General features: G+C 41.1%; 1 protein-coding gene across 3 annotated transcripts in view; it reads left to right on the top strand.

Annotated features, from left to right (window-relative positions):
• The window catches only part of Tyw3 (tRNA-yW synthesizing protein 3 homolog (S. cerevisiae)), a 20674-nt gene extending 4098 nt beyond the window's left edge, over positions 1–16576 (top strand). The window contains exons 3-6 of one of the 3 annotated variants that reach the window (XM_005385234.2): positions 2038–2136; positions 4945–5016; positions 7203–7336; positions 16090–16576. In XM_005385234.2, coding sequence (XP_005385291.1) covers positions 2038–2136; positions 4945–5016; positions 7203–7336; positions 16090–16309 — 525 coding nt within the window. In that variant the 3' untranslated portion in view covers positions 16310–16576. Of the gene's footprint in view, positions 1–2037; positions 2137–4944; positions 5017–7202; positions 7337–7445; positions 7647–16089 lie in introns of those variants that run through there. The other 2 variants (XM_013514508.1, XM_005385235.2) reach the window with 2 other exon arrangements.
• The last annotated feature ends 7586 nt before the right edge of the window (positions 16577–24162 follow it).

Genomic DNA, 24162 nt, shown 5'->3' with positions numbered 1-24162 from the left:
TGAGTTCGATTGCCGGTACTGGAAAAAAACCAAAACAAAAAAAAAAAAAAAAAAAAAAAAGAAAGGACAGAGGGGATATGAAATCAGGCATTGCTGGTGCAGGTACTCATGTGTTCTCTTCAGAGCACACCATCTTTTGGATACTGGCCCCTGCGTTCGCTTCTGCTGCAGATGATTATTTCTGTAGCAAGCAACTCCAACAAAAAATGACTTGCTTTTTCTGTGATTTGTGTATTATTCCCAGAGAAGGACTCTGAGTTATCCTGCACGGGTTCACTGCGCTCCCTTTTAGATCTGTGCTTTCACCTACTGAGATGATACAGTGTCCTTGATTAGACCTTGGCACCGGCTGCCTTGGATATACCAGGGAGAGTGAGTGAGTGGCAGGGTCATGATTGATAGTCCCACCAGACTCGGATGGTGCAGGGAGGGAAAGTGCTACTCAAGAATGCTGGGCAGACAGAAATAATAACTATCTTCTATAAATTCTAGCTCAGACTTCATATTATATGTTTCACTAGGTAGTCACGCTGTGCCACCGGACAGACTATAACACCTGGAATGCTACCAGGGTCAAATGCAGGTAAATGCCTTGCAGGAAAGAGACAAGTATAGGATTGGGGTTGGCTCAAGTGGTGTCATTTTCACTTGCAGCAGGTGGTTAAAGACTGAACAAGACCCAGCTCCTTACCGTGTGTCAGGATCCGTAACACACCCAACAAGAGCATTGTGACTGCTTGCACCCCACTTGGTACTGCAGTGGAAGGTCCCTGGCCCTTACTCCACGGGACATAAAATCCAGAATGTTGAGGACATGCCTGCCCAGTGCCCAGTAATTTGCTTATTTTTAAATGATGCACAGGTAACTAAGCAATTCCAAGAAAATTTTACTTGTGCCCCATACAAAAGGAACAAAAATATGCTGCCTGTGTTCTGTGGTTTTTCATGTGCGGTATGATTAGGAGTTTACCACTGCTCCTGCATGGAACACAAAGCCTCGTTGGGAGCACAGCAGAGGCATGAGGCTGTGCTTGAACGCCTTTTCTCACAATATATGTGTCTTTTATTAGTCTAACAACAAATTTAAACAAGGTCCTAGTGTAATGGGACCGTGGACAGGTTCCTGAGTCTGATGAACAAAGCATTTTCAGAGTTGCACACAACCATAAGAAAAAGCAGCTAAGTTTAATGAAGTCTAAAGGTGGAAGATTCACTCAGAGCAGACAGACTCATGCCAGCTGAAAGGAAAAATGGCCCAAGTGCAGAATATGTCAGGCTTAAGGATTTAAAATATGTGCCTGGCATAGGGCACCTCCCGTTGGGTTTTTGACAGCGTGATTGACAACATGATCGGCAGAGTGCTGAGTCATGTCAGCTGTGTCTGCGGTGCATGTCCTTTCCCATCATTCACTCGGTTATCACTGAATGCGTGAGATGCAGTCCAGATGTGTGAACCTTTAACGAGCTCCAGGTAAAGAAGTCATTCGTTGTAGGTCACACAGGCAGTTTGGCCCACATGAGTCTTGGTTTGTACATTCAGGACTTTCCAGGGGTCTTTGTCATTTCTATCTCTACTTCTTCGTAGGGGGCCTTAGAACTAAACTCAGAGGTGTTGACCCTGGGGCACTGCCCATGTTCCAGTGAGTGAAAGAGAGTGGTCCCATGGCCCCCAGTTATACTATCTGTGTTAGCAGGACAGTTTTCATACACCATATTCACACATCTATCAGAATTAAATAAAAGGGTAGTTTACTTAGTGCATTGTAATAGTTGGGGAAAAAATGATACAGAAGGTTGATGGGAGAGGTGGAAATCAGGGCTTTTAAGAAAATAAGCAAATTAATATTTTTGTGTGTGTGGGAGAGGATAAAGACAGCAGAGGGAAGCACTATTACAGAAGAGCTCCAGGTAAAGAAGTCATTCAGGCGTGCTGAGCAAGCCTGTAGCCGTCTAGGAAAAACGGCCGTGGTAGCCAAAGCATCACCGAAGGGCAGAGTCACATGCTGGTGCCAATGTTCTCACTGTTCTCCTGTTTAGGTGGTGGCTCTGAAGAAAGCCAGCGGCGACGCAGTCTTGAAATTTGAGCCCCTTGTTCTTCATGTGCAGTGTCGGCAGCTGCAGGATGCGCAGCTCCTGGTAAAGTTTTTGTCCTTGAACTTGTAGGTCTGTGGATTGACTTCATTCCAAGCTTTACATCTTGAGAAATGTCTGTGTTTATTGAGCTAGTTTTCATTCATTTCTTAGGCTGTCTGATCTATTTGTTACTTTTACCGTTAGGAAAAAAAGAGTACCTGATAATCACTTGCAAATTTTAATATCCAGAGTAGGCTTCCTGTTTGCTTCCTTAATTTTTCTGTTCATAAAGTTTACGTCAGCATTCTGTGTGTTTTGTAATCCCGGACAGTGGGAAAACTGAGACAGGAAAATCACAAATGCAAGGGCAGCTGGCCAAGACGGCAAGACCCCGGCTTGAAGATAATTTTATACGTTCATTTTTCCCTCATTTAAGTGAGCCTTAGGGAGACATGCAATTAGTTGTGATTCTGTTTCATTGCCGTATTCATTGTTACACCTTTTGTGTGTTTACAGAGGACATTCACTCACATGACAAGCGTTCACTTACAAGAACGCATGGACTCCCAGTGTGTCAGGCACCAGGGCACGGTGGTGAGCAAGATTACAGACTGTTTTGGTTCCTCTGTGGAGGTTAGGAGACAGCAAGAACAAACAACTGAACAGTAAATAAGGAAAGTAACTGCCAGGTGTGGAATGTCCACAAAAGGCCAAACTGACAAGGTGTTCTCCAGGGATGGAGAACAGCATAAAAGGTGGCTTTTAGTACAGGCTTTCCTGAAGAGAGTTCTTTAAGACAAGACTTAAAAGGAACAGGAAGAGCCAAACCTGGCAAATAAACATTCCGAGGGATGAAAAATTATATAGTGTACAGTTTCAGAAGCAAGAAAAAGCTGGGCATGCTCACAGAACAGAAAGAAGTGTGAGGTGCAAAGGGGAGCGTGGACCAAGAGAAGACATGGGAGGCAGGGCTCAGGCCGTCTGGAGTGTTACAGACCTGGGAAAGTCTGGATGGGCTTCTCAGTGCAAGGGAGAGTTGGTGAAGGGATGATTAGCAGCAGGATGTGGCTTGATGAGGTTTATCATCTGGAAACATCCATGCTGTTCAGTGTACTTAGGACTCAGTTGCAGTGCTCTAAGTGGGACATGGCCTAACGTCATATCACTGACAAAGATGGGAAGTGGACAGGTTCAAAGTATATTTGAGTGTTTGAATCAATAGGATGGTGAGGTTGCCTGGAAGAATGGCCCAAGGGAGAAGGCAAAAAGGGAATCAAAGTTAGCTCCTTAGGTCTGACCTGAGCGCGTGGATGCCCTTTGCTCAGATGGGGAGTGCCAGAGGCTGACGGGTAGGGATCAAACATGTGAGTCATATATTAAGTGTGACATGTCCTTAAGACACCTGTCTGAGATGCTGGACACTGTCTGCTAGGGCTGCCATAATAAGGTGACTTACAAGAAATGCATTTTCTCACTCTTCTGGAGGCTGGAAGTGAAGACTAAATGCCTGCGGGCTTGGTCTCTCCCAGGGCCTCTCATTGATTTGCAGATGGGCACCTGCTGCCTTTCCCCTGCAGTCACAGTCCCTTCTTAAAAGGAGGCCAGTCCTGTTCCATCACAGTCATGCCCTCCAGGGCTGCCTCAAGCTTAATTACCACCTTAAGGCCTTATCACCAAGTCCAGCCCGTTTCTGGCTAAGAGATTCAAAGTAGGACGTTTGAAACCCCATGGATAGGATTGAGTTCATTTCACATCTAAGTGAAAGTTTCAGATAGTGCTTAGGTAGAACTCAGAGGAGAGGAGCAAACCAGACTGCAGATACACACGGGGGAGGTGCCAGGGCTTAGCACTTCAAGCCACGCCCCTCAGATAAGAACTGGGTGGAGGGAATGCAGGGGTAGAAAGCACCAAAGGTAGCTGGAGCCTGAGCAGGTGGAAGGGTGATGAATGCTCAGTGAAGTGAGAAAGGCTGGCTGTGAAAGATTTATAAAAGGTGGGATCAGTTTCACTGCAGAGATGTGAACTGGAAATAGGATTCCTCAACATACATGTGGTGCTTAAACCAGAGAACCAGATAGGCTCTTAAAGTGTACTTAGAGCAGGTGTGGTACTGTTGACATTTTGGGTCAAATAACCTTTTGGAGGGCTCCTGTGCACCGTGGAATGTTTGAGTGGTATCCCTCAGCTCTACTCACTATGTACCAGTTCTCCACCCCCAACCCTGTTAACCTGCGCCCCATTTGTGACACCCTAGCAACCAGCAGTGTCTCTAGATGCTGCCAAATGTCCACTGGGGGACAGAAATTATTCTTGATTAAGAACCGTGAATAAGAAACGAAGAGGCCCACAGCTGGTCCCAAGGCTCCACTTAGAGACATGTAGATGTTTAGAACTTATAAAACAATGTAAAATAATATAAAGTCATAGCATGCATTCTGAATTTTTACACTTTTTATGCTTCTGTCCTATTATTTCAGCAAACTTTACAATTAGAAAGGATGCTGAGATAATATCTGTATTTAGAGAAAACATTCCACTCATTTAAAAGAGAATTTTTTTTGTTTTGTATACTTTTATGCCCTATGGTTATGTGAATGATTGTGTTTTGGTTATCTTCTGCTTTATGTAAACAGTCTCTAGCTAGATGTGTCTGTGTTTTACTGAATTCTAGTTTTACTCTTTCTCAATGACATTTCTGAAAAGGTATTCTGGTGTCTCTAGTAGGAAGTCTAATAGGACTTTGAAGCATGTCCATAAGCCAAAAGACCTTAGCAGCTTTGGGCCTTATAGTCTGTTTCTTTACTTGGTGGAACTGAACAAAAGATCTTAGTAGCCGAGTATCAGAATCTAACAAGTTTTATTTTCTTACAGCATTCAGTGGCAGTTGATTCTGGTTTTAGGAACTCTGGCATCACAGTGGGAAAGAAAGGAAAGACTATGTTGGTAAGATAACTTCTGGCAAAGAGTAATTCTTTGGATTGTGAAGCGATCCCAATCGGTGAATAACCTCATTAGACTCCTGCCTTTATTCTCTCCTCTCTCAAATTGTCTTCTCCAGAGACCTTCAGTGACATATTCTTTACTACAGGCAAAGTCCAGAGCTTCAGTTGACAGTTGAGTTCTTATTGCATGATGCCATCCTCTACTGACTTTTAAGCAGATTCTTAGCTCTGTCCTCCTCAGCCTGAGTAGTCAAGGCCCAATCAGACGAGTAGCAGGATGGAGGAGTGCGAGCTACAGAGGGGTAAAAGTCGTGTGTGTTGATTCCACTGCCCCACGGCTATGCCGTATGAACTTGTGCAGGCTCCTTAGTCCCCCAGGTTTGAATTTCTCAGTTCTGTCATGGGTCCAGCAGCCTGCTGTCCGGCCCATGGGAGCCAGGTCTCACTATACCCACTGATAAATGATCAGCTAAAGTTGCTTTTGTGTCACAGTGCAAAACTGAGTAGTTGTGATAAATGTTGTACGGCCAACAAAGTCAAAGATATTTCTCTCTGTCCTTCCACAGAAAAAGTTTGCTAGTCCCTGGACTGGATGACCTTTCAGTCCCAAGTCCCACATTCTTTTGTCCTTTTCTGGCCGAGGCAAGCCCTGCTGTGATCTCTTGTGATACTCCCTGTTTGGCCTAGCGGCTATTGTTTATTTTTGAACTGTTTCAGGTTACCCTGTATTTGAGCTCCCTAGACTTTTTCTGTCTGTTTTTAACAGATACCCTACTTGCAAAATAGAAATGGCTAACAAAACAAGACGCCTGTGTAAAGCATTAAGAAATAGAAAATCAAAGTCCTCAGAACCGGTTTGCTACACACATGCACACACACACACACACACACTGCTTCTGGTGACCCAAGGAAGAACACAGCTGTTTTTACCTTCTTCTCCTTTGTCCTCTGAATGCAGTTACATCCAGGTCCTATCTTTCCTGTCTCGTTTCTCACACCAGAACCTACCCCGGGCCTTTGCCCTGCCTTTCCCTACTGCTCTTCCTACTCTAGGTCTTTTCCTCCCCAATTCCAACCCTCACAGCCCCCACCCCACCCCTTGAAAATTCAGGGTCGCATATATTTTCCCTTATACGCAAAGCCTTATCCAAACTGTTTTATGTCAACTTATTTATGTTCATCTCTCTAGCACACTGACGCTCCAGCCATATAGAACTGTTAGTTGTTTCCGAAATGTATCCTGCTATTCTGTGTCTCTCTGCCCACAGATAACTTGCTTCTCTGGCTAGAATCCCCTCTTCTCATTTTTATGTCTGATGAAAGTTCACTTAGCCTTTAAAAGTCCCAAATCAAATGCTGCCTTTGCTGTAGTGTTGAGTCCTCAGACTTAACTAGTTGTGCCTCTTCCACATTGCCTTTGCATTGTGTATCTGTGTTTCTTCTGTCCTGACCCCTCTGATGTATTGTCATTCTTTGCCCATCTGTTTATTTTCTATTGTAAAGTGAGCTCTTGTGCCCATACTACCTTATATTCCTCTTGCATCTTTGTACCTCTGAGGGGGCTTAGAATATCGCAGATGTGTGGTAAAACTTCATTAAGTGGATTATCTTGTTCATAATACTTTTGTAGAATGTTCGTTTGTTTGTTTTTGCTGTCTTTCTTAACGTCTGTCCAGCGTTTGGAATTTGTTGACTGTTTCATCAGCAGGGTCACTAAGGTGGGAACCCTGGAGCAAAAGCAAGCAGTCACTTTGTGGGATGGAAGTGGCGAGGTTTAATCTTATAACTGTATTCAGCTCAAGCAGCATTAAGAGACTCTGGCATCCATCCCTTTTGATCTTCCCTTGAAGCTTTGTTGTGGTTCCATTTATTTCTTTTCTTTAAATTGTGTATTAAAGCTTTGTAAGCCATAGTGAGATTGAAACTGTTAAAAGTTATTGGATTCCTTGATATTATCTGTTCTTTGAAAGACAATGTACAGAACGCCTTTCTTCAGAAATAACTGTATGTGATGGGAACATCTATTTAGTCTTTTTTGCTTCAACTGTGTTCAGTTCAATTATATCAAAATGCAGACTTACATGCCGTGGTGGAGTTCAAACCCAGCCACAACCAGGCCTTTTCTTCAGTTATCATCAGAGCCCTGGTGTATAAGTCTTCATATCTAAATTGGTTTTTTCCTCATAGGCCGTCCGGAGTACACACAGCTTAGAAGTTCCATTAAGCCATAAGGGAAAATTGATGGTGACGGAGGAGTATATTGACTTCCTGCTGAATATAGCAAATCAAAAAATGGAGGAAAACAAGAGAAGAATTGGAAGGTATAAAAATCGGATATTTCCATGCTACTCTTATATGCCTAGGTTATCTTTCAAAATGTGAACATATACTACCTTTAGTTTATACTCTCAACTGCTTGTCTGCTTATAGTTTTATTATGAACAGTGGAAAGATGATCAAGATGATACATGACAGTGAGTGAGACTGTGGTGAGTACTAACTGGGATGGGAAGGCCGGGTTTCCTCAGAGGCAGTTGGATAAGTGACCCTAATAAAGGGCATTAAGGAGACAAATGTAGTCACTCCAGAAAGAGCCCGGGCTGGCGATATACCTCAGTGGCATAAGCGCCTGCCTGGCAAGCGCAAGGTCCTGAGTTCGATTCCCAATACCAGAAAAAAAGCCAAAAGAAAAAGAAGAGTCCAACAGCAACAGAACTCAGCAATGATAAGTTGAAGGCAGCCGGGACAGGTGCTCCCCCTGCCCCTGGGTCTGGATCCTTGTGGACAGAGAGCAGCCTGATCAATTTAAATCTAATAAATATTTCACACCTCAAGTTCCTTAACACCCAATTCTTGCCATAGATTAGATCTAGAACTGCAGTAACTGGCCAACTAAGAAGGATATAGCTATCAGTTCCCATATTTAAACCTCCTTGTCCCTAAAATTCACCTCCTGACAAATGACGCTTAGCATTACTTTCTTTTTCAACCTTTTCCTAAGAAGAGAGTTTATAGGTAATTAAATCTTGTACTGCCTTTCATACACAAAGATAATGCCACTAACTACCTTCACCAGATTGTCCATCTCGAGTTACTCAAGGAGAGGTGGCCAATTGGGTATCATAATTTCCTGTTTTCTTTCTCCCTACTTGTACGGCCACTGCACCTCCCCTCAGTTACTGCCTAAGTACCGCTTCAGCTATCATTCTCTCCATCCTTACCGCTACTTCCTTCACTCAGAACCACTGTATAGCCTCATTAAGTCATCATAGGTCTCTACTATGTGATTATCCACATCCTACAAAATACGAATCATGTCTATAAAGTGCAAAGGAATGTGTTGCTTGGCTTGTCTGCTTAAAATTCTTCAAAACCTAGCACTTGTTTGAATCAGCCAAGACCAGGAGTACCAATGATAGCAGTGTAGCATGGTGAAAACAACTAGTGTCCTTAGGCAAAGCTGGGTTCAAATCCTGGTTCCACCAAGTTACTCTTGGGGCCTCATTTTTCTTATCTCTAATTCCTGGGAAATGTATATCTTGAATAATAATTACTAGTATTCGTTAGCTTATATGTGCATAAGGAGTGGTTCTCCCTGTCATATCCTGGACTCTCAGAATAGGATAACCCTTCTCCTCCTCCCCTGGCTCATGGAAATAAACCTATAACCGCATCACTACCACCATCCAAGCTTTCTCAACCAAGGTTCCTTGTTTGAACTATAGCATTCACAAAAGTAATAGACTATTTTTTCAGTTCTCCCAAAAATGGTATATCACGTACCATTTTAGATGCACTGGAGAGATGTTGATTCATTGTATCAGGGAATGTCTTAGAGGATGAGGGCATAATTTGCTAAGTGAAACCTGCCTGAAAAAAACAAACTGAAAACCAAGCCACGAAGTACAAACATTCAGTGATGATTTGAGGTAAGCCACTGGCGAGTGCCTAGCCGATCCACTAGACCCTAGATTTGAACTGCACACGAGCACTTATTTGTGTCCCTCCAAAAGTGTACTACATTGGTCAGGTAGGAATCCAGTGAGACTGCATGCTACAATGTGGAAGGTAGCAAATCAGTTTTCTCTGTTTTTTTACTTGAATTTCAGCAAGATTATAAATATAGCCCACGAGCAACTAAGTGTACACCTGGTGAAGTTAATTGAGCCACGTTCACCAACTATAATATCAAATTATGCTTTAAATCCACTGACTCAAAAATGTGTTAGGAGCTTATAGTATGCATACTGCTATCAAGAGAGCCATGCTCATCATATAAAATCAGGGAAAAATTAAAGAAGGGTAAAAGTGTCTCAAGATACTGATTAGAAGATTACATATGAATTCAGAAAGTGTGAACAAATTAGCAAGCTCCTTTGGGAACAGCTGTATATTCTGCCAAATACAGAGAAAGAGTGACTCTTCTGATGTAGAAAAAAGAGAAAAAAGTAAAACACAGGGGGTGATGACTTACACAATCACATAGGGATGCTAAAATTGTCTTGTCATATGACCAGTTTCATAATTCAGATATCTATAGGAAAACTGTAAAAACTCAAAAAACCTAATATGTAGCATTTGAGCAGCAAGACATAGTCTAGAAACATGGACGTCTTCAGAGACAGAATATTTCTTTTTGAAAGAAAAACCTCTTGTTTCTGCAAACATCAGTTTTTCCCACTTCTAGGTGGGAAGAACTCAGCGAGCAGGAACAGCTGGGTTTCCGTGTGCTGTGGAGCTGAGCAGGGCAGGGCCTGCGAGTAGCAGCCTGCTTTATAAACAGCCGATTTGCAGACTGGAAGCGACAGAGGCTGACACCAGGCGTAGTAAAATCATTTATACATAATGGTTTCCAGGTGAAACATAAGAAGTTTGAAGCTCTACTTACTAACTACAAGAGGAAGGATTTCTTTGTGTCTATTAATAAGAGGTCAGAACATGCATCAGATGAAACCACCATTTGACTACGAGTGGAATGAAATTAAGCATGTTCTTCTTTTCATCAACTATGTAATAAGAAAAGGTTAAATAAAATGTAGAATAAAAGGGCTGAATATATTAGTATATAATATTGTTAAGGATAAAAAAATCTGAAAGACAAAGTAATTTAATCTATGTGTATTGGTTTTTTTTTTTTTTAATTCCTTTTTCTGTGGTAAAATATGGATAACAAGAAAGTTACCATTTTAACCAGAGACATCAAGTATATTCCCTGGTTATGGGACTGTCACCACTATCCATCTAGAACAGTTTCTCATCACCCTGAACAGCAGCTGTGTACCTATTAAGCCATACTTCCAGCCCTTGGTAAACACGGCCCTATTTTAGGTCTCCGGGAATTGGACTATTATAGATGTTTGTTACGGTTCCGATCTTAACGATTGCCCCCAAATTTCCTGTGCTGAAGGTTTGGTCACCATCACAGCAGCGTTCAGAGATAGGAGCTTTGGAGAGCGAAGAGATCGTGAGAACTCTGTCCTCAGGAGTGGACTCATCCATTATGGATTCAGAGCTTACTGGACTTGTGGAGAGAAACTCTGTCATAAAAGCCTCGTCTGTCTGTCTGTCTGTCCGTGTCTCTCTCCTTACTGGGAACCATGACATGAGAAGCTTGCTGTGCACAGTCTCCCTGCCATTATATTTTGCCTCACCTCAAGCCCACGATGATCATTAGCCAAAATGAGTCTCCTTTTAAGTTGTTTATCTCAGGTAGTTTTCACAGTGGTGGAAAGCTAGCTCACACCATAGTTCCCACACCTGAGATCATGTATTTGTCCTTTTATGTTTGGATTATCTCCATGATTTATCCGTGCTTCTGCATACGTTAGGATTTCATTTTTGTTGAAGGCTGAAACATACTGCATTGGATTTATAGACAACGTTTTCTTTATCCACTGACCTGTCCGTGGGCAAGGGGACCTGTTTCCACCTTTGAGCTGTTATGAATAATCCTGCTCTGAGCAACGGTGTCCAGTGTCTCTGCAATCCCTGCTTTCGGTTCTTTTGTATATATGCCCAGAAGAAGAACTGCTGCACTGTATGGTAATTCTGTATTTCATATTTTAAAAGCTGTAGCACTGTTTTTCACAACAGCTGTACCTCTTTAACATTACCACCAACAGTGATAAATCAGAACCATATACTTGTCAATACTTAGTATTTTTTGAGTTTTTGACAATAACCAACCTAGTAGGGTATGAAGTGACATCTCATTATAGTCTTGCTTTGCAGTGCCCTACCGATTAGTGAAAGCTGGCATCATTTCGTGTGTCTGTCAGCCATCTGTATTCTTTGGAAAAATATCTGTTTAATATCAATGGGTCCTTTGCCCATTTTTAATTGGATTGTTTGTTTTTTTGTTGTTGACTGCAGAAGTTCTTTATATATTCTGAATATTAACCCCTTATCAGATACATGATTTGCAGGTATTTTGCCCATTCTGCATGTTGCCTTTTTACTTCACTGAATCCTTTGGTGCCTAAAAGCTTTAAATTTGTATGAAGTCCAGCGTCTATCCTCTTTCTTTTGTTGCTTGTGTTTTTGATGTCTTATCCAAGAAATCACTGTCAAATTCAGTATCGTGAAGCTTTCCCCCTATTTTTTTCCTAAGAACTTTATAGTTTCACTTCTTGGCATTTAGGTCTTGGAGTTACTTAGACTTAACCAGTGGTTGACTTTTAATCCTGATAAGTAAATGACTCAGCGGAGGCCTCACAAAACCTTTGTTGGCCATCCCTTTTTCTAGTAAACTGCCCTGCCCTCCCAAGTTATCTATAAACTCTGCTTGTAGCCCATCCCAGCTCTGTTCTCAGTCTCTCCCGGGTTAGACAGACAGAACTCAGTTCTTGGCAGCAAGGATCACCAAGTATTTCTAGAGTAACCTATACTGCATCATGGAGGTGGTAGGCTGGATGAAGTTGAACCAATATTTATATGTTCTTTCAACAGACATATGCAGAGGAAGCTATGTGAGGGACTGCTGGGCGCTGCACTCCGAGATGAATTCAGATGGCTCCTGCTCACACACCTTTTATAGTGGCATAGTGGAGGTTCAGACAGGCACAGAAATGAAATAACCACTTCAGCCTGGCAAGTGGCACATATCCTAGAAAGGTGCCTGGTACTGTCAGATTTCAAAACGCAGCAGCATTAGAATTCAGCTGTGAAGCACAAGTGTAATCAAAGGATGCTTCATGGAAGAAGGCAGTGAGTCATACGTAAGGGCAGGCAGGAACTTTATAAGAGCCCTGGGAGCGGGGAGCTGCACAGTGGGAGAAGGAGCAGCAGCAGCAGAGAAAGGGGTGCTTAAGTAGGCCTGATGCGCCCGGAAGATAGAAGAAGAGAGGCTTTCTGCTCCATCACTGCTGTTTTCTACCTATCTTCACTTCCTTGTGGCTATCTGTTTTTACTGTACCTTTGCTTGTTCTCCAGGATTCTGTTCCTGGGCATGGATTCACCGCTAGCCCAGTAGGGTTTGGTCTTCCACATCTCAATGGGAGCAGCGCTCCTCTGGCGTGCTCCTACTTTATCGTATGCTTTTCCGAATGTGGCTTTACAGCACTGCAGCTCTCCTTAAGCCGTGAGCTTCTCGGCACAGATCACATCTCTTACCTGCGTTTCTAGTACTGGGCACGGGCCTGTCACCTGCATGGCATTTTATGAATTAGAACGCCAGCACTTAATCAGCTAAAATCCAAATACACGCACAGCAGAAGAGTCATTTTTGATATTTATCATTGATGTCAGCCGAAATGAGCATGAAATTGGGCCTAGATTTCCTCCAGTTTCTGCTTCTGTTTCAGAAGCCAAAGGATTTTTAGCTTTTCTTACAGACGGTCCCCTGACGCTGCAAACCAAGAATTCGTTTTTTTCAGGGCGGCCTAAAGTTCTTCTATCATGGGGAGAGTTAAGTAGAAGTTGTCTTACGGCATGATAATCTGGACTGGAGAGGTAGAAAAATTGAAGACAATTTGATTTGCTTTCCTTTTGGGGGACGTATCAGTGCCTGCATACGCTTTTTTATTTATTCAGAGCTCTTTCTGTTGCCTGTAAGAGCTGAGAAAATTACACTTGGAGAATTGTTTTTTAGGATGAGGTATCAAGGGTCATAGCATGAGGCGAGAGCATATAATCGCAAACCAAATTTCTGACTTTCTCTCAGAGGATTTCTCTTCAGAAAGGGAAAAGTAGCATTTGAAGTTGTTATTCTTGATTTTTAGCAAGAAAGGATCTTTGTTCCATTTCCGCAGTTGTTTTTTGGTAACCTAAGGGCACAGCTTTGGATAGTTAGATTCTTTAATGAGAAATTAAAGTAAAGCATTCAATACATTTTTTAATGCATTTGAAAAAGGATTGTAGCCAGACATGGTGGCGCACGCCTGTAATCCCAGCACTCGGGAGGCTGAGGCAGGAGGATCTTTGCAAGTTCGAGACCAGCATGGGCTACAAAGTGAGCTCAAGGCTAGCCTGAACTGCATAGCGAGACTCTGTCTCGAAAAAAAAAGAAAAAGATTGTATACAAGCTATTAATTCTCTGTGATGATAAAAGGGTAGTTTAATTGTACCTTACATTTTCTTGGGATAAAGCCTAAGCCAGATAAAACCCTTGGCCAGCTGGGTCTGAGGTTCACAGAGAAGCTTACCTAAGAGGGACAGCGTCTCAGGATCAGGGAAGGGTGCTCACTCCTTCTCACAGCCTGCTCACACCCACATGTCAGGTCATCCCTCATGGGTAGCATTTAAGAGGAGAAGAAACCCCAGCTCTGAAGTCACCAAGATGGTGACAGGACCTGGAGGGAAAGATGGTACCAAGTGTCAAAGTTTTCGTAACTGAAAGGGTCTGAAGGGAATGGGTAGACGGCATGGGCAGCAGGTGGAGCAGTTTAATCTGGGAAAGCGTTGCTGAGCCTGTTGAATTCTGATCTCATCTCTCAACTCCATGGTCAGTGCGATAGGGACAGAAAAAGCAGCCCCCACTGAGATGAACGACAGGAAATGGTGGCTGTGGTAGCCAAGTTTTAGTCAAGGACATCAAGAGTACATTGAATAAAAAAATTGGTGCCATGGGAAAAGGTTTCAAAATGTTACTTGTCAGTGTTTTTTAGGCCTTTTCTTTCCCTGTACCTCCTTGGACGTTGATTTATTCATTGAGGAAATGTTTTTGAGCACCTGTTGTATACTAAGCACACCACTGGATATCAAGTGCTTGATGAGTGCTTAAATTCTTAAAATACAGGCAAGATATGCAGTATCTTGTAGTGTATACGTTAGAGCTGTGTGGGTTGTTTGGGAGTTGATGGATATTTGAGGTTTTAGAATTTTAGAGCCGTTCCAAGTAGAACCCAACCTGTTCATTGAATTAGTGATAACACATGCCTGTTATTCAAACCAGTTGGGAGGCTGATGCAGGAGGTTCAATCTGAGGTCAACCTGTGTCATTTAGCAAGACCCTGTCTCAAGATTTAAAAAAATAATAACATAAAGCATTGGCAGTATAGGTCAGTGGTAGAGAGACCCCTTGGGTCCAATCCCAAGAAAGGAAGGAAGGAGCCAGGTGTGGGGGGAGAGATCTATAGCTGCGTTTTTGTTCAGTATTTATTCATTTATTTATTCTGCACATCTTTACGAGTGTTCCAGCCCTGGACTGCATAGAACAATTAAACAGAAAACAAGTCCACAGGTCCTTGTTCTCATGAGGTCTGTACTCCATAAATATAGCCATTATCAAGAAGTCTAGCCAAACACTGCTCAGTAGCTACCTATCTCCTGTGTGATCCTCTGACATCCTGCTAAGCACACAACAGTAATACCCGCTTTCATACATGAGGAAATCAAAGCGCAGTGAAGCTCATTGGAACTCGGAGACCTCAGCTTTCCCACCGGAGCACTGGCGTCTGACACACAAGCACCTGCTGCGGGGCCACACTCACGAAAGGCTCCTTTGTCGGGCCGAGTCTCGGAGACACGGCCGAGGAAAGCGGGGAAGCCTGTTGTTGGGGAGCTTATCATGGTGCAGCACAAAGTTAGTATTAAAATGCACTGGAAAAGTGAATGAGGGGAAAGAATAATTTACACTTTAAAAAGTCAGCTAATAAGTGAAAAAATCAATTCCACTTACAAAGAAATGAAAATTAATGAGATGCCATTTTTCACCTATCGAAGTAGGGCATGTTTCATTATCACGTCTGTGAATGAAGTGGTCGCTCTCAAGTACTAATATTAGAAGCATATCTTTTGAACATTATTCTGGAAAGCAGGAAGTCTTGACCAAGACTCTTAAAATGTCTGTGCCAGGAATGGCGAACTTTTTACAGCTTTCAGTGGTACAAACAGCACAAGGCAGCATGCGTGCCATAGGTTTCCACCACTGCTCTATATCTTTTAACCATGAGATTGCATTTTTAGGTTTCTGTTCTAAAGAAATGACCAGAAATTCGGATCAGGGCATTTTCAAAAGTGTTTATCACACCGTTGTTAGTATTAAGGAAAATTTTAAAGTGAAGGCCAATCTTGATAATGTTACTGTTAAAAGTATAACTTTGTAGTTTACTTTGATCATTTGAAAATTGTTTTCAGTAAATATTAAATTTGATGGAACAGTGTAAAATGATGTGATGTTCTAATTGTGTAAAAAATAGCTGCATGTGTACTAATTAATATATTAATTCAGACTACATTAATAAAATGGAAAGTAAATATTGAAAGTAGTTATTTCTAGGTAGAGGTGACCTATATTTGTAACTTTATTTTTCAGATTCGCTCAACTGAGCCTTTTACACTTACGATTTTTTAAAATGAAGTAGCAATTTCCAATTTTTACCCCCTTGGCTTAGCCCCTACATTTGGGATAGAAATTGAGGTTGGGTAGGCAGTGTCAAAAGTGATTCCAACCCAGTTTTGAGGAGTGTTATTACAGAACTGAAAAGACATTGATTTTCCTAATCCTACATTGCTAAAGCCACAAAACATAGTATCTCTTCAATTATTTTATTTTTATAAGGCTAGTATAGGAAATTGTCAAGTTTATGTAAGTTCCAAGTTTGTTTCAGTCATTCTAGGACTTAATTCTTTACAGGTTTTACAACTGCCTACAACATGCTTTGGAAAGAAAAACAGTGACTAACTCACATCCCAAGTTCAAAGAGAAAAACAACCCAACCGGTTCTCCTAAGAAAGAAAGAAAAGCGGCCAAAGCACATGGCAAGTGTATCCCTGAAGAAAATGAGAAAGAAATGGAAAATGATGGCTGTGATGATCTGGGAATCAGTGTTACTCTCTTCCCTGAAGATTACTAAGATTTGATTCTGAAGTATTATGGTCAAATGTTATTTGTGATAGATTTTATAAAGCTGCTCTTTATAAGAGTTTTTAGTTGTTCAGTGTATTGTTGAGTGTTGCTGTCAGAAAAGCAAGATCTAATTTCTCTGTATTTTAGAGAAGCTGATTTTACAATCACAGGTGGCTTTTGAAAAAATACCTTTATTACTGTTTGCTCATTAAATGTTGCCTCTTTTAGGCATACAACAAATCATTGCAAAAATAAAGTTATGACTTTGAGTGCTTCTTTTGTTTCATTTTTCACTTCTGTGAAATAGGAAAACTAAATGTAATACTCTTTCAAGACAACTTGAACATTCAGGGCATTTAAGTGAAAATGTTAGTAATGTTTCTCACTTTTAACTTCTGAAGCCTCAGCTTTCAGGAAGGTCAGAGTTTGCTTCCTTTGCCAGGGAGTCCAGTGGCAAGTTTTTCCATCCTTTTCAACCTTTTGGGTAAAACAACAGATACTGTTAGTGTTCGGGACAAAATTCCTCAGCCTTCTTTTTCTGGTATTTCTCCCAGACCAGAGCTTGCCACTGGCCTGGTCTCTGCAACAAGTGGCCACACTTTTTCACTGAGCCTGATCAGAAATGATCAGTAAGACACAGGCTTCCTAGCAACCAGAACAGTTGTGCTGTGAGAAACTGTAAAATTCTGAGGCTGCACAAAACGTAGAGGCTCTTGAGCAAATTTCTTGATTTCCTTTTATATGTAGTAGTAATTCTGGTTCCTGCCTGATTTATACTGTCAGAGCACTGGCAGGATCCAGTTAAAAATTTGAAAGTGTTTATTAATAGACCAGAATGCATATATGTTACTATTTATGTTTGTTAAAGAATGAAAATGCTTCCATACTATATTTTCAGAGTATCGCAGGTCATGAGTATTATATATTTGAAAAGAAATTCATAGACATAGAATTAATAAATTATAAAACCAGAATGTCAAATACAAAAAATTATATAAGGTAGTAACCACTGAGGTATGATTATAGTATTTCCTAATATGTTTACAATTTGCCTGGCAAGTGCTCACATTACATAAATTATATTTAGATTGACACCCCTGCTGCTTGCCTTCACACAGCATTTTGTACTCTCAGTTTTAAAACAGGCTGATTTCATAGCCATCTACTGTCCCCTCAGTACATCAGCAGGGATGGTATCCAGGCAGTTCTAAAGTGATTGTAGAGTTTTTCTGTTTTCTTGTTGTTCCTCTGAACTGCTCATTCTTTGGAATATAAAGTAAGAATGTGTTACTTCTTGACCTAATTTCTATTAATATTCCCACAATATTTTGGGAGTCTTCAAATCCCATCCCAGCCCCTGGTTTCTGTTTCATTGTTCCAGGGAGACTTCCTTTGTGTCCCCAGTCTCCTTGCTAGATGGGGATATGGGTCACTTGTATCCTTTATGGGTTTCCTGAATTGTACCTTCTGAATCATTTTTTTGTTTATGGAGAATCCTTTTTGTTTTCTTACTAGTTTAATAGTAAAACACATTAATAATTTTCTTAAATGCTTATCACACCTTAGAATCATCTTCAGGACTTTGACAAAATAAAGTACCCAAAAATCTCCAGGCAGGGTCATCAGACATATAAGGTCTGGTCAAGAAATGTGTGAATGCTTAAATTTTTAAGATGTATTATGGTAAAATACACATTATCATTAATCTCCCCCAAAATATTCCCACTGACTTTGAATACATTGATCCCATCATCTTGATCCCATCATTTCTGAAGCAGTTCTGGAAGTCCTCTTTTTTGTCTTTTATTGCACTGTCATGGCTGCTGCTATAGGGGGCTTGGCCTTGCTCCCTCTCTATGATGAGTGATGGTGAAGGCTTAAATAAGAGACAAGTAGTATGGTTTTGGGGATCCAGGAAGGTCAGGACTCTTGAAGTTAAGACAAAGACTTCTCCGGACTGCCAATATTTATTGGGTTTTCAATAGATTTGAGGAGATGTGTAGGGCAGTGAAGGGAATAGCCAAAGTAGAAGGCATGAAAATGAACAAGGCCTTGAGAAGTTAGAACAAAGACATTCTTAGGTAATAAATCTTGCTAATCAAGAGACCTGTTTTGTCTTTAAGGTTGGCAGGTATTGCCCTGGCATTGGAGGGGAGCCAAATGTCCTCAACAGAGATCTTATCTTGCCCTCAGAGGTGTCACAGTGTCGTGGACCAATATCCGCCTCCATTGTGACTAAGAGTTGTACTTACTGCATGCCTTTGAGCAAGCTCTTTAAGCTAGTTGTCTAGGCCTGGGACAGACATAAGTAAATATAGAAAACCAATTGGTTAATCCTAAGGCCTGCTCAGCACTACTTCATAGTGGTCTCCACCATGCCTCAATGTTCTGAATCCACTCAAAACATTAACCTTTCATGGTCATTTTGACTTTAGGAAAGAGCCAGAGGTTGTATGACGCCTGATCCAGTAAATAAAGTGGATGAGGACAAGCTGTGATTTTTTTATGCGCCTGCCTTTCCGCTGGGTGGCACTTGGAAACATTCAGCTTATTTTTTATCACACTTCATAAAGACACAAAAGAGGACCTGCAGAACTGCTTCAGAAAGTGGCAAGAATTATGGGATAAATGTGTTTGAAGAAAGCCAGAGTGTTTTGAGGGGGATTCATGGCACTGTATCTTTTACTGTAATGAATTTTTAAAAACTTAAACGTTTACTATATTTTTCAGTCACCACTTGTATAATTTTTAAGATCCCAAGTTCTCATCAAGAGTGAAGGGCAAATAGCTAGGCTTTCCCATATGTCTGTCTTCGGCCTGCCTTCTGGATCCCTCTTGCCACCACCTTCTCATTCGTTCCAGGAGGCTTAGCTCATCAGACAGTGATTCCCACCTGTCTTGCCCTTCCCTGTCCTATAAGCTCTGGCTAACTGGTGGACCTCCCCCACAGAGCTGTTACCTTCTAATCTTCAATTTAAGGAAAGCAGATTTTGGTTGGAATTTTTGGTTGTTGTCTGAGCCAATAAGTTGTTTGCATTGCTGGATCTTCCATGGCCTGGTCTAGAATATATGAGGTAAGAAAATCAAACAAACACCCAAACGGGGACTCACCCTAGTGTTATGTTTCAGATCCTAAAATCCTGAGGTCTGCTTACCTCTGTACCTTTCAGTCTTTTGTTTGTTGCCTGTGAAATACCTAGTGGAAAGAATAGGGAAAAACATCTAACCCATCTTCCAGAGGCAGAAAGCTAATGTGTTTTTAAAAGTTATTGAAATGGATGGTATAAATCTATTGAAGTGAAATTGATGGTATAAAGTTATTGAAGTGATAGTGTAAATCTATTTTAGATAAATATTTATGTTAAATAGCAGTTGATACTTTGGTGCTAGAAATTGGCATTATAGTTGTTATGCTAGAAATGATATTGCTATTGATTTAAACTTCTGACACAAACAGGATGTGAACTAAATTTAGGATGAAAATGTAGATTTAGAAATTCTTTTAAGGGTATGTTCCTAACAATGTTTAATCTTCACTTTTATCATAGATACTGTCACAGGAACCAAGAGGTAGAAATAATTGATTCAAAGGGAGAACAAGGTAATTGAAAAAAGTAAGGGGCTTCCTTTACAAGTCCAGTTTGGGAGAGTATCATTTTGTGTAGGTCCTAAAGCATAAGATGCAGGTTCACTGCATGGAAAAATTCAAGAAAAGTTCTTGCAGATAGAGGATATGTGGAAGAGAACTAAGGTATTCACTGAGGAGCATGGTGTATCAAGTGTTGCGAATATTTCAGAAAAGCTGACATACAGCATAAGGTATGCAGTGAGTCAGCATAGGGTATGCAATGTGTTTCCCAAATATAGCTGCACATCAGGTACCTGCAGGTAGAATATGCTTGGCTTCCAAAACTAGAGTCTTCAGACGAGAGTTTTATTTCAACAGCTCATCTAAGTGAATCTGATCAAATCAGCCCAGCACCTTTAGAATCCATTAGCAACAGTCTTGAAGACAGCATTAAAAGAAAAGTTACATGATCATAGGTTGCAGTGTATCTATGCCCTGGGTTTTGGGTGTGCACATTTTAGGAAGAATAAGCAGGAGCTTCCAATATATTAATTGGTTAATTTTGTGTCCTTCCCTTTGGATCAGGGGCAGTTGCCACAGGGCCTGACAATGTGAACAGCTGTGCAAATTGAACTCTACAGCTCAGGAGGGGCCGCTCCTCCAAAAGAAGCATCAGGGGCGCTCCTGGAAGTCGTGCAGCGCACATTCCTAGCTATGAACTTCTGCAGCTGCCTTGCCAGGAAGGGACTTTGGGCAGGAAAGAAAACTCACAGTGTCAGTATCTGGAACATTTTTCTTACTTAATGAATGGACTATGAAAATGACTACCAGATAGGTCCATGAAAAGAGAAACAGAAAATTAATCCCTAAGTAAGAACAGTAGGAAAAGGATGCAGAAGGGAATCTGGTGATGAGATGACAATGAATTTTGTAGTTTTAAAATATTTTTAAGAGACTCATAATCTACTGACTTTTCTTCACTCACTTAGACTGACCCCCAAGAAAACTATGCATTCCAAAGATTCCATAAATCAAGGACGTGGATGAGAGTTTGGAAGAGAAAGGCCACCCCGTGCTCCCTTTATCTGAAGTAGCAAACTGCTCTATTTTTCTGATTAGTACAGAGGAAGATGAGATGCTGCTTATAAATGCACAAATTCATTCTTTCATATCCCTTAATATATTATATATGTATATATATATATATATATCTGCAATCCATATGCTTGGTTGCTAATATTAATAACTGCAGTACAGCAATTTAATAATGACTTAATATACAAGATTACCTATTGGGAATTACCTTGTGGCTTCCTTTCATTGTAATTGAACTATCTAAAATAATGGGAATTTTTTCCTTAAAGGCAGACATTTATTCCCATGGTCTGAATTCTCCGTATCATTTACAAGTTAATTGCTTTTATATTCTAAAAGAGGAGGAGGAGGAGAGAGAGAGACAGAGACAGAGACAGAGACAGAGAAAGAGATATTTAATGAGAAACAGGGAAAGTAAGAAACATGCTTTTGTTTGTGAAGTTCTAGGCCAGAGTTCATAGATTATTGGCCACATTACAGCCAAGCAGATATGTTTGGTTTGGCCCACCCAAAGGATATTTTTCTTAATTGAGTCAAGATTTTTAAATATGATGATTTCACATTTGAAAATAAAAAGTGAATCCCTAGGTTTTTTTTGTTTTTCTTGGGAGATCTAACTGCATTGGGACCCCATCGACACACAATACTTAGCCTTCTCCTGGCTGCTCCTTCTAGAGAAGGTTTGTTTTCCCACGACACACACCCACTCCGGGCCGCAGTCCTGACCCACCTGCTTCGGTGCTCACACTGCATTTCTTGGTTCTTCCAGAATTCGTAACTCATGGTTAGGCTTCTGGGGAATTAAACTACTATGTCATTATGTTACTCTACACACACTCCTGGTTCATTCACTGAGTTATGTTCCTGGGTCTAGGCCCTGAAATGAATTGATTGCTAGATGAGGAATTGAATATAGTATGTACATTACAATATTGGGAAGAAAAAAATGGCCCAAGGAAATGCCACTTGATGACTTTATGTGCATAACTTTTTCACGCATACGTTATACTGTAATGTATAACAACATATAGCTACAATACAATCAGCAAAAATGACAGTACTGTATAAGCAAGGCATACCATACAAAAAAGAACATTGAGGCTCTATACACAAGATGTGCGGAATTGTACAAAAAGACAAAATGGGCCGTAAGTCTGAGAGGCAGATTGTACATCTAAACAGCACGGCTCCATCCTCAGTCTGAACAACCGTTAAACAGGTAGGTCACTAAATGAGAAGTATCTGGATCACACAATAAACAAATGAGCGCAGCACCTGGTATATGATTTACAAAGAAGAGGGAAAAGTGAAAACGGGGGACCCGTATTAAGAAAATGTTTAAGAATCACAAGGTGCCAGAGGAGAATGTGAACCCGAGAGCGGTACACTTCTCAGCACACACCCACATGACCAGCCCCGAAGCCCAGGCTCGGTTCCTCAAGAGATGAAGAGGAGAATGGTGCTTTGTCCCTCGCATAGGTGTGCGACTCTCCTGCCCCCACCAAGAAAGAGACAGAGTGTCGTTTCCTATGTTAAAGGTTGAAGAACCCTGAAAAATAACCACTCTCATCCCTCTTATGATGAACCGGGAACCCACTTCTGGTGGTGGGGGGGGGGGTGGCTAATGCCTTTAAGAATGGGGTTTGACCTGCTGCTGCTTTCTTTGCTCCAGAATGCCGTTTTAACATATGGACTTCTTCTAATGCAATCTGATTCTACTAACTGTGATGGTTGATTGATTGTGCAAGTTGAACAAGAGAAGCTCAGCTAACTTGGCTGAGCAATTCCACACCCTAGGATGTGGAAGATGCACCCTAGGTCTTTTGTTGCCTGCAGGGCATAAGGGAAAAAGGAAAAAGAAGGCTCACTTCTGTTTCTTTGGAAGAGCTCCAGTCTTCGCCTTCACCTTGGACGTCATGTCACGGTTTCCAGCTCAGACTCTCCGGCTTCCAGCATAAACTCTTCACCCTTCCATCGAAGACCCATGGGCTTCCTGACACAGACTTACATGGGATGGGACCTGCAGTGAGCTCCAGGGCTTCTCCTGAACCCTCCACCCTCCAGCATGTAGACACCCTCTGCACGCTTCCTCACCCGACTCTGTGGCTGATCATTGTAAGACAATCTTGTAATTTCTTGTACGTTTGTATATCTTGTGTTTTACGTATTTCTCTAGAAAAGCCCTGACTGATACAAATAACCATAAATGCCAGTATATAAAGCTCACAAATAGTTTAATGTTTTGGATTTTTACACATTTGATTTTCACTGAGTTTCTGAAAACTCTTCTTGTTGCTTTTAATATGGTTCAATTTAAACTCTAATTTCACTCACTGGGTGTTTTATTCATTCATTCATGTTAGTTGGCTTTATTTTCTCAGAGCTATTTGAAGTCTACGGAAAAAGTGAGGAGAAAGGGGTATCGTCTCCATATATTCCCATGTCTCCACTCAGATTTCCCGTTACCTCACATTTCAAACGAGACACAGATTATTTAAATTTTCAAAAAGGTCTTTCCTCTCTATTATACTCTTTCCCAGGTATTTCTGTAGATTTTATTAACAGAAATTTTTCATGCATCTATGTCACAGAAAAAACCCACTTTATTCCAAGAATAATTCAAAAGACAGTTCCAGTCACCAACACATATAAGCCATACAAGAGGAAAATAAAATCTTTCTTAATGGCCAACTTGTTTGCTTGCCATTTATAAAGTTATGAAACAATTGCACAACTTTTTTGTTTACGTAACAAATATTTACTGAGTAACAGCTATGTGTCAGTCACATAAAGTAGGACAAAGTTCCTACCCTCTCAGGACTTTTTTGCAGGAACATTATTAAAGACTTTGTGCTGTGAACACTTGACAAGGATAAGGCACTTGCCCAAGGTGTTGGTTCCTTTTAAATTCTATCCATCAGTCATGGCTCCACTCAGAGGTTGCCTCTTCTGAGCTCCCTTAAGAGGCATGTGAGAATTAACTTCTTCCATTTCCATTTTCCCACAGCTCTTTCCATGACTACATACCTACCATTTGGTTTATATAGTTATGGCCACAAAACCAACACATAGTTTGGTATGTATTAATTACATACATGCTCACTGACCACCACTGTCCTATTAAACTTTGACTAATGGAAGGAATAAGCTGTACTTTGTTATTTTTGTGTCTCAAGGGTCTTGACCATTGTTAATTT

The sequence above is a fragment of the Chinchilla lanigera genome, unplaced genomic scaffold (genome assembly GCF_000276665.1).
Source record: "Chinchilla lanigera isolate Chin_1 unplaced genomic scaffold, ChiLan1.0 scaffold00022, whole genome shotgun sequence".
In the NCBI taxonomy this organism is placed as follows: Eukaryota; Metazoa; Chordata; class Mammalia; order Rodentia; family Chinchillidae; genus Chinchilla; species Chinchilla lanigera.
The sequence above is the reverse complement of the archived record's forward strand: the minus strand, read 5'-3'. Positions and strand labels throughout refer to the sequence as shown.